Source organism: Carlito syrichta, unplaced genomic scaffold (assembly GCF_000164805.1).
Source record: "Carlito syrichta isolate Samal-C Ts95f unplaced genomic scaffold, Tarsius_syrichta-2.0.1 Scaffold311381, whole genome shotgun sequence".
In the NCBI taxonomy this organism is placed as follows: domain Eukaryota; kingdom Metazoa; phylum Chordata; class Mammalia; order Primates; family Tarsiidae; genus Carlito; species Carlito syrichta.
The window spans coordinates 60,520-71,681 of record NW_007255477.1 but is presented as its reverse complement, the minus strand read 5'-3'; the positions used below and the strand labels follow the sequence as shown (position 1 = coordinate 71,681).

General features: G+C 36.8%; 1 protein-coding gene across 1 annotated transcript in view; it reads right to left on the bottom strand.

The window, feature by feature from the left end:
• BRAF (B-Raf proto-oncogene, serine/threonine kinase) overlaps positions 1-11,162 on the bottom strand; it is a 151,702-nt gene that overhangs the window by 87,428 nt on the left and 53,112 nt on the right. Inside the window, exons 5-7 of the mRNA XM_008068634.2 lie at positions 9,895-10,043; positions 8,838-8,957; positions 3,192-3,351 (exon numbers count right to left, since the gene is read on the bottom strand). Coding sequence (XP_008066825.2) covers positions 3,192-3,351; positions 8,838-8,957; positions 9,895-10,043 — 429 coding nt within the window. The remainder of the gene's footprint in view (positions 1-3,191; positions 3,352-8,837; positions 8,958-9,894; positions 10,044-11,162) is intronic.

Sequence of the window (11,162 nt, the reverse complement as noted above, 5' to 3'; positions counted from 1 at the left end):
CTCGAACCTGTGGGCTCAGGCAATCCACTCACCTCAGCCTCCCAAGGCGTGGGATTACAGGCTGAGCCACCAAGCCCGGCTGGTAGTTCCTATCCTAACAAATGGTACTATTTACCAGAAACCAAGTCTATAAGACAAGTATATATAAGCCAGAAACCTGAGCATTATCCTTTACTTCTCATCTTTTTTACCTCTCTTCTCTACTACTATATAGTACGAGTGGTTAAGTATAAGAAAGGCCAGATTTTAAGCCCATTTTAATAATTTATTAGTGGTGTGATCTTGGGTACATTTCTTAACCACTGTAATTCTAATTTTCCTAACAGTAAAATAAAGATAATATTAGTATTTAATCCATGAGGTTTTATGAGGATGGAAAAAGAAGCTCTATCTAAAGCACTTAGCATAGTCTCTGGGCACATAGTAAGCACTTATAAATAGTAGCCATTTTCAACATGATTCATAAAACTCTTACCACCATTAATTCTCTACCACCATTAATTCTCTACACACAAACACTTTCTCTCTCTCTCTCAGCACCAATGCCAGTACTTGGGTTTAAACCTTTATAATCTCTTGCCTGGAATACTGCAAAAGCCATATTACTGAGAGTCCTGCCTTTGTGTCTGTTACCCATTTGATCTATCCTCCATATTACCATCAAAGAGTTTTCTAAAATATAGAGTTGATCACTTTCTCTCACACTCAAAGTTTTTCAGATTCCCTACCACTAATTTCGAGTAATACACAGAGCCTTTCATTGTGGACTCTACCTACCTAATTTCACCTACCTAGTTTCACCTTTCACCATTTCCCAACCTTCTCCTGAACCCTACACTTCAGTATCAACTACTAATTACATTCCACGTAAAGGCACTTTCATGTTTTGGCACACACCATTTCCTTAATAAATGCCTTTCCTAACCCCTCTACTATTCAATGTACTCCTGTTCATCTTTTACAATGCTGTTTTTTACAATGTTCTTTTCTCTCTGCTATATATTCTTAGATCCAGTCAGCCAGCCCTACTCTAAACTATCATTATATTTTTTGTGATTATCTATTTACATGTTTGATTCATCCATTAGACTGTGACTTTCTTGAGGGCAAAGGCTTTAATTCCCAATTACCTAACAGAGTACATAGCCCAGAGATTACAGTAAATCTTTTTAGTAAAATAAGTAATTGAGCATGAATAAAAATGTTGAATAGAGCCAGGGTCGGTGGCTCAGCCTGTAATCCTGCGCCTTGGGAGGCTGAGGTGAGTGGATTGCCTAAGCCCACCTGGGCAACTTGACGAGACCTCATCTCTACAATAAATCAAAAAATTGGCTGGGCGTGGTAGCGCGCACCTATAGTTCCAGCTACTTGGAAGGCTGAGGCGGAAGGATTGCCGGAGCCCAGCAGGTCGAAGCTGCGGTGGCCGAGAGCGGCCACTGCACTCCAGTCTTGGCGACAGAGTGAGACTCCAACTCAAAAAAAAAAAAATGCTAAAGAGCTCACGCTTTATTTTATAATCAATTATAAGTCCTTAAAAGTTTTGGAACAAGGGAACAGATGATGACAGAGTATAAAAAAAAGTATTTTGACAGTAGCAAAAAGAATGAAAAGAATACAAAGAAATCAATGACAGAAAAGCCAATTAGGAGATTAATGCAGTGCATAGTGAAAAAAATATGGGCTGAAATGGTGGTAGTAAATAATAATCAGTTTGAGATTCACATGAAAAGGAAAAGGTGGTATCTTCTGACTGTTTGGTTATGGGAGAGGATGAAAAGGTAAAATATAAAGATGACACTCCAAAGGTTTAAACCCAAGAAAGCAAGAGAACAGTGGTAATAAAAAGGGAAACAGTCTAAGAGGATGTTAGTTTTGAAAGTAAAGATGAAGGATATGATTTTGGACATACTAAGCGCCCTAATCTTTCTTCCTTATTCCCATATTCCCTCTCCTGCTTCTTTTTTCTTTTTTCTTTTTTAAACTTGGGATCTCACTCTGTCACCCAGGCTGGAGCGAAGTGGCACTATCACAGTTCACTACAGCCTCCAACTCCTGAGCTCAGGTTATTCTTCTACCTCAGCCTCCCAAGTAGCTGGGTCTACAGGCAGATGCCACCATGCCTAGCTAATTTTTAAAAACTTTTTTTGTAGAGACAAGGTCTCGCTAAACTGCCTAGGCTGGTCTCTAGCAATCCTCTTGAGTGCCGTAATCCCAAAGTGCTAGGATTACAGGCATGAGCCACTGTGCCTGGCTTCTTCCTTTGTATTCAGGTCTAGCTAGATATAGGAAGACCTCTATTAGATGAGAAAAACAAGTATTAGAAAAAAGCCACTTGAAATGAACCCAGTAAAAATAGTACAAAATTTCATAGTAAGAAGTAGGAGGAAAGTCTGATTTGTGAATTTATCTTGAGCAATGAAATTAAAATTTATAATATAGTTTTTCCTTTTGCATGTAATAAAATTAGTATGTTCCAACTATGTGCTAATTCTTAAACACAGAAAGAACCAAGTTTTTGTTGGTCATAAAGTCAAACTTATACAAATTGAAATTCTAAATTTCACATTCATCTTTTATAGAAGAATAACAATAATTTTTATAAAAATTTTAAAGGAAGCCGGGGTCGGTGGCTCAGCCTGTAATCCCGCGCCTTTGGGAGGCTGAGGTGAGTGGATTGCCTGGGCAGCAAGACCTCATCTCTACAATAAATCAAAAAATCGGCCAGGTATGGTAGCGCATGCCTGTAATTCCGGCTACTTAGAAGGCTGAGGCGGAAGGATCACCGGAGCCCAGCAGGTCGAGGCTGTGGTCGCCGGGAGCGGCCACTGCACTCCAGTCTGGGCGACAGAGTGAGACTACAACTCAAAAAAAAAAAAATTTAAAGGACTTCATCATTTCCCCAATGGCTTCCATCAATCTTTTGATATTTAAACCATTTTCATTTGAAGATAAGACTTTTATAGAGATGGTGTCACAAGGAAAAAAAAATCACAAGGAAAAAACTCTATAATTTGATGTCAGTGAAGTATCAAATGCCATCAGAGAGGATAATATGCTTTTCTGATCTGTAATTCATAAGAAGACTATCACTTAAAATAAGTGTGATAAAAAATGGCACTTACTTCTGATCTAAAAGAAAAATAAAGCTATACACTTGAATCTTTTTAGTTCTAGTGATGCTGGATACTTACATCTATATTGACAGGCTCTATTGTGTTTATGTGCACATTGGGAGCTGATGAGGACCTATCTCGTTGTCCAAATTGATTTCGATGATCTTCATCTGCTGGTCGGAAGGGCTGTGGAATTGGAATGGATTTTGAAGGAGACGGACTGGTGAGTATTTGGGGCCTGGAAAAATGAAGTCATTGGAAGATAAGATTCAGAGCAACTATACAGAGATAATGATATATATTTTTAAAAAGAGGATAAAAAAATTTCCTTGCTTTCACATTCTCAAAATCTTTAAAATACAGCAATCAAAATCCTGCAGTAATGGCTTTATAAACAATTAGTTTAGAAAACTAACACATACTTACAAAGCCAAAGCTGCTCTGTTCGAGCAGACCCTCCAGGAAATATCAATGATAAGAACACTGATTCTTATCCAGAAACTTCCAGGGAAATCTACAAATGGCTAGAAATTACCTGTGGTTAATCAGCTGAAGAACCTCTTGTCCTTTAAAGTTATGCAGAAATACTCTAAGTAGAGACTGACAATACAATTTGCCATTTTTTCTAACTGCCATGTTTTGATATCTGATGTTACTAAAATGAAAACTTTGTGGAAAGTAATAGGAAGTTATGAATATTTTGAGAATACACATGTATATTTCAGGACCTAAATGAATTATCTGTTGAATGAAAATCCTGAACAATATCAAAAGATCATTTCCAAATTCAGAAGATGATCCCCAGAGTGTCACTCTCTCTCATATTTTGAAATTTTTATCATGCCCAATTATTGATACCAGAGACATAAGAGAATCACATATTAAACTTAAAAGCAAATATTTTAAAAAATGGCTTATTGGTCAAACCACTAAAGTATGTTACAGGGTGACCTAATTTGGTACTGTAGTTAAACTACAAAGTCTATGATTTCTCAACCTAAAGTGAACCTGGCAGTCAGAGAACACTAAGTTCTGAGATTAGAATTAAGTACCACTTGACAGATGACTCCACCAGGACCAATGAAAGACTAAGCACTAAGAAGTTCTCTTCACATATTGATTATCATTCCATCCCATCTCATGGAAGCGCTCTAATTATCTTTGTAATTAGAATTATTTAGTGGTTATTAAGACATTGCTAGAAAGACAATGCTGAGAGAATAAAAAAAACATTTTTTGTAAGATGAGAGGGTTTGAAGAGGAATGGGAAGAAATATAGTAGGAAAGGGATGGATAAAGGTTTGAAAACCAAAGGAAGCCAAACAGTGACAAAATGCCTCTGAATAAAGCATGAGCCATACCAGTTTACTTCTCAGAGCACATTATTTACTTCTTTGAAGCATAATATTAAGGATAGGGAAGGCCAGGTATGGTGGCTCACGCCTGTAATCTAGCCTGGGCAACTGGCGAGACCTAGTTTCAACAATAAATCAAAGGATTAGCCAGGCATGGTGACACATGCGCCTATGGTTCTGGCTACGTGGAAGGCTAGAGTAAGGAGGATAGGCTGAGTCCAGCAGGTCAAAGCTGCATGGCTGTGACCATGTCACTACATTCTAGTCTAGGTGACAGGCTGAGACTCCAACTCCAAAAAAAAAAGGATAGGGAAAGAAATTTTGACTTTATGTTTTTATATTAACTAAATAAATCCACTTAGAATTTATATGCAAATAACAAAGTACTATGTACTATAAAAATTGGTATCAGCCCAATAATAATTATAAGAATGACAAAACAGGCCTTTAGGAAATGTAGTTTGTTTAATCTATGTCCTTGTTATTCTTTCTGGTTACTGAGAAATTTTTAGTTTGTGTCAGAGCTGTCTTTATTTTTGCTTTAGGTGGCCTAAATATACGCCCTTTACTAAGGAATTTGGGGAGCTGGTAAAAAAAAAAAATGACAGTTATTAAAAAAGTTTTGGAAAGGGCGGTGACTGTTAAACAACTTTTTATAGGTTGTTTCGAAGTCTCAAAACAGCACACTTTAAGGCAAAACTTAAAACTGGGAAAAGCCCAAACTAACTAGAATTGCATAGGATAGTCACATGTTGTAGACAACAAAGCACAAATATGTACTCAAAGGACATTGGTCCAGAAACAAGAAAAACAAAAATCTTATTTAATGTTACATGATTTTTTTTTTGGAGGTAGGGTCTCATGATAGATTTTATTATTATAATATCTAAAGAAAAAATGCATATATTAGAAAATGAGGATATTTGCCTCTTATACAAAATCAGAGAATCCAAGTTTGGCAGTTGGTATTTTATACTAGCTGGGAGGAGGGTATGCTTTGGTCTACACAACTTGTCTAGTTTTGAGGACAATACAGGAGAACACTTCAAGTTATCATATACTGATGTCATTAAATATCTGAACTGTGTCCTAATTCCATGCTTAACAAAAACAATCTTTTGATTATAATTTGGTTTCCCATAAAGATCTTCCAAAAGAGGAGTGACTGCTAGCCAATCCAACATAAGAGGTCTAGTTTATACAACAGGTATATATTTCTCACTGAAAAAAACTGACCTTGTATTCTGGTTTAGTCTTTTTTGATTTTGGTTAAGCCAAAATCTTTATCTTTAAAATATCTTTAACTCTCATCATTTCTGGGAAATGATAAAATTGAGTTTCCACACTAGGAAATCTTTTCCTGAACCCAGGTATTCTAGGAAGTATCTCGGCCATCAGCAAACTGGCTTTCTTCAAATGATAACTTTACCTATCTTGCTGCAAACCTCTTTAAACAAGTACCAAATTAAAAATAAAACTAATTAATCCCCTTCAGCAAATTACCAGTTAGCTTACTTCTCATTTTTAATGAACAGTATTTAAAAATTTTAAAGCAAAGTGACTACTGTTCAGTGATACGCACATTTTAAATGTTTGCCTTTTATATATTTATACATAATTTGTACATTTTTTTTTTTGGAAACAGGGTCTCATTCTGTCACCCAGGCTAGAGTGCAGCGCTGGAGTCCTGGTATACTGCAGCCTCAACCTCCTGGGCTCAAGGGATCCTTCCAACCTCAGCCTCCCAAGTAGCTGGGGACTATAAAAATGTGCCACCATGCTCAGCTACTTTTTGTATTTTTTAAGAGACTAGGTCTCACTATGCTGTCCTGGCTGACCTTGGAACTCCTAGGCTCAAGCTATTCTCCTGCCTCAGCCTCCCAAAGTACTGGGATTGCAGGTGTGAGCCACTGAGCTTGGCCATGATAGCATTTTTTTTAAATATAGAAAAAGAGGTACTTCTTACTTTGTATTGAACTGGGCAAGGCCAGGCACGGTGGCTCATGCCTATAGTCTCAGCACTTTGAGAGGCAAAGGTGAAAGAGCCCATGGATTTGAGACCAGCCTGGGCAACATGGCAAGATCTTATCTCTACAATAAATCAAAAAATTAGCTTGGCGTGCTGGCACTTGCCTATAGTTCTAGTTACTTGGAAGGATCAACCGAGTCCAGTAGTCGAGGCTGCGGTGGCCACGAGCGTGCCACTGCACTCCAGTCTGGGCGACAGAGTGAGACTCCGATTCAAAAACAAAACAAAACAAAACAAAACGGGCAATGTATTATTTCTCCAATATTTCTTGGTTACGTTCAGTATTACACTTGATCCATGACCATTATAATTGTTACCAGGATTAGTAACAAAATTCAAAGAAGTTTGTTATTGAGCAAGATTGTCTTCTATCTTTACAGAGGCAAACACACATGTACTTGCAACACAAAAGTATCAGGAAAATGATTTATAGAGAAGTTTGAACAACTTTCTTAATATTTGCTCAAGACCAGAATCTATTTGTTTAGTTATGAATAAAACGCTCATGACACAGGCAAATGGTTTCTTAATTTTAAGAGAGCATATCTTCACTGGAAGGCAAATGTCCTAGTTATTACCATTATAAATTTTCAGAGAGGCCAAGATAATTTCATTATGGTGTTCTGCTCACAGAACTGGGATCTTGCATTAGAAAGCCATCATGACCTATAGAATCTGTCAGAAGAAAATGTTGTGGCCAAAAGATGAATTAAAAACCAAAGCAAACAATAAGAAAACTATCATTTGTCTAAAAAACACACAACTACATACAACTAATGATAGGGTCAACAGGAATAAAATGACCCTACCCGAGGAGATAACTGTTACAACCTGAAAAAGGAACACAGTGGTTGCATTTTCTAGTGTTACAAATAGATAAATACACTCACTCTTTAACGCAAAATTCTTTTGCTAAATTTTCTAACCTATGAGATCTTCAGAAAGGTTGGCTTTGCAAAAATAACAGGCCTATTGAAAGTATCATTTATTTAAAAAAAAATCTCTCTAGGTACAAGTCTAAAGAAACAGCATTACATTGTGAAGAGTGAGATAAAGTGAGGTTAAAATTGACATTAAATATTTCTGATCTTGGCTGGGTGTGGTGGCTCAAGCCTGTAATCCCAGCACTTAGGGAGGCCGAGGTGAGAAGACTGCCTGAGCCCAGGGATTCGAGACCAGTCTGGGCAACATGGCAAGAATTCATCTCTACAATAAATAAAAAAAAATTAACTGGGCATGGTGGTGCACGCCTGTAGTTCCAGCCACCTGAAAGGCTGAGGCGGAAGGATAGCGTGAGTCCAGCAGGTTGAGGTTGTGGTGGCTGTTGAGCATGCCACTGCACTCCAGCCTGGGCAACAGAGTGAGACTCCAACTCAGGAAAAAAAATATATTTCTGATCTTAACTACATATCTCAGGAACATTCTAGAACAGAATTCTGTATGGGACTTTAATAAGAATGCTGCCTCAAATCCAGTATGGAAAGAGTAAGCAGAACTATGTAAGAAATGGTCCAAAGCAAACTAACATCCATGTAACTCATATTATTGTGTTTTCTCTTTTTTCCCCTACAAAAAATTTAAATATATGATGCCTTTGCATTGTTTTTGAAGTCACTTCTTAGCTTTAACTTGTGCTAATAATACTATTTTTTTAAAACATTTTCTGAATATTCATCATTTTTATACACTGCTACCACTCCAATTCACATCTTCATTGCCTCTCAGTCTTCATTATCAACAATATGCTTGGTTGGCTTTCTTCATCCTGGAATTTTCTGTCAATCCATCTGTATTTCGCTACTAAATGATTCTTTCTTTAAAATCATTTTCATCAGGTTAGTAATCTATTTAAAAACCTTTAATTATTTTTTTCCTTCTTGTGTCATGTCTCATTTCAGCCTCGATTCCAAGAGTCCGTAATCTGATTTACACATGGTACTTCTCAACTTAGGTATGCCTTTCTTCACTAGCTCCTAAAGCTTCCATCCTCTTTCCCTTTACTTACGCTGTTTCTCCATCCCCACTCACAAATGCTTTTATTCTCTAGGCTCATTAAGACTGTAGTAATACTTTAAAGTCCAGTTTAAATCCCACCTTCTTCATTAAGTTTTCCTGAGTATCTTTTCTTTTCCCGCTTTTTTTCCCTTCTCCTGTAAACAGGAAAACATTTATGTCCTCATCACATAGCTTAATATACTCCCTATCATAAACTATAGATTATAATTATATACTATTTTTAAATGGTTGTCATTGCCTCATTTGATAATACTACTTTAACAACAGACCCAAAAGAAAGCAGGTCAAATAGCATGTCACTGAAAAGCAGGAGTCAAATCATACCCAATAGAGTCTGAAGGGGGTGCAGAAGGGGATGATCCAGATGTAAGGGCAGTCTCTGCTAAGGAGGCCTCTTCCTGTGGTATTGGGTGATGTTCAAAGAACTTGGACACAAACAGCAAACTGAGGGCAAACAAAACAAAACAAAACAAACCGAACTTGCAAAACCGAGAAGCTTCACACACCAGAATATACAGCCAGCAGAAAAATCTGAGGTCAAGTTTCATTTTCAGGAACAACTGTTAAAATTCGATTAGCTATATTTTTGTATAAAAGGTTATTTTTTAAAAATTACATTACACTTTCAAAGGCAAGCTCAGAATCTAAAACTAATTGTTCTATTCAGCAAATTTCTACACATTGCAGGGGGACAGTCATGCTTTATGGTTAAGGAATTAGAAAAAAAGTATCTCCTGTAAGTTAGAATACATTATTGTAATTTACTTCAAGTGTAGAGTTAAGTTCTATTTGCTCAAGTGATCAACAAAAATTGTACAACCTTAGCAGCAGCAGCAGCAGCAGCAGCAATGACACAAGAAGAGATTATAACAGACTCAGTCTAATCTATTAGAAAAACTCTGGCATAGAGAGAAATTTTAGAAAGAGGTACACTGGATACAAAGATTTTATGTCTTACACACTTAATTAGGGGAAGGGAGTTGAATGGGGATGAAGGGGGGGGGAGGAAGAATGTAAGTGTAATTTAAAAATAGTAAATCAGATCTCCTGATCTGAGGTACATAAATACAATGGTTAATTTAATTGAAATTACATTCCTCCTTCTCCTAAAAGCTATCCAAATGTGATTTCTATGGGCCAGGAGTCTTGACTAACTAATATATAAAATACAAATTAAATGTATATCTGAACCAGAATTACAAATTGGGAGAGAAATACTGTCTATAGTACATTATTATTCTCTAACTACACTTAAAAAATTTTTCCTATAACAACTGTACTGGGTAGAAAACATCTCACAGATTTTAAGAAATAACAGTCTCACATTTTAGAAAATTTAAATGTAAAATGATAGATACAGAAGTATTTTTAGGTTACTTACTCAAGTTGGTCATAATTAACACACATCAGTGGAACTTCTGTACTACAGCGCTGATGAAATTTATAACCACATGTTTGACAACGGAAACCCTGGAAAAGCAGCTTTCGACAAAAGTCACAAAATGCTAAGGTGAAAAACGTTTTCCGTACCTGCAAAGTAAAAAAAAAAATCATAGAAGATTTAAAAAAGTCTCAAGTAGCTTTTTAGAAACCAGCGCATTTACTCTTTTATTTAAAATAACAAAATTTTAATACATTTATATCAGAAATGACAATACAGAAATTCATATGGAAACATAATAAATCACCATGAATAGCCAAAACAATCCTTAGCAAAAGAAACAAAGCAGGAGGTATCACACTTCCAGACTTCAAACTTTACTGTAAGGCTATAGTAATCAAAACAGCCTAGTATTAGTACAAGAACAGGCACATAGACCAATGGAATAGGATAAAGATTCCGGAAGCAAAGCTTCAATTCCTCAACCAACTCATCTTTGACAAAGCCTCCAACAACAACCACTGGGGAGAGGAGAACCTATTCAGTAAATGGTGCTGGGAAAACTGGCTGACCACATGCAGAAGACTGAAACAGGACCCCTACCTATTACCATACACAAAAATTAACTCTAAATGTATCAAAGACCTAAACGTAAAACTTCAAACTATAAGTATCTTAGAAAGTGCGGGAGACACCCTTATGGAAATTGGAACTGGGAACCAATTCCTATTCAGAACCCTAAAGACCAATACCTTAAGAAATCAGATAGACAAGTGGGACCTCATCAAATTAACAAGTTTCTGCAACGCAAGAGAAACCATCAAGAGGGCACGGAGACAGCCCACAGGATGGGAAAATAATATTTGCCAACTATATATCTGACAAAGGCCTAACATCTAGGATCTACAAGGAACTCAAACTCGCCGCAAGGAAAAAAAACAAACAACCCCTTTAAAAAAGTGGGCAAAAGACATGAAGAGATACTTCTCAAAAGAAGATATATGGGCAGCCAACAGACAATGGAAAACTGCTCAGCCTCACAAATCATCAGAGAAATGCAAATCAAGACCACATTGAGATACCACCTAACCCCTGTAAGAATGGACATCATTAATAAAACAAACAACACATGCTGGTGAGGATGTGGAGAAAAAGGAACCCTTCTACAATGCTGGTGGGAATGCAGACTAGTACAACCTCTTTGGAAGACAGTGTGGCGATTTCTGAAAGAACTAGAAATTGATCTTCCATATGACCCAGCAATTTCC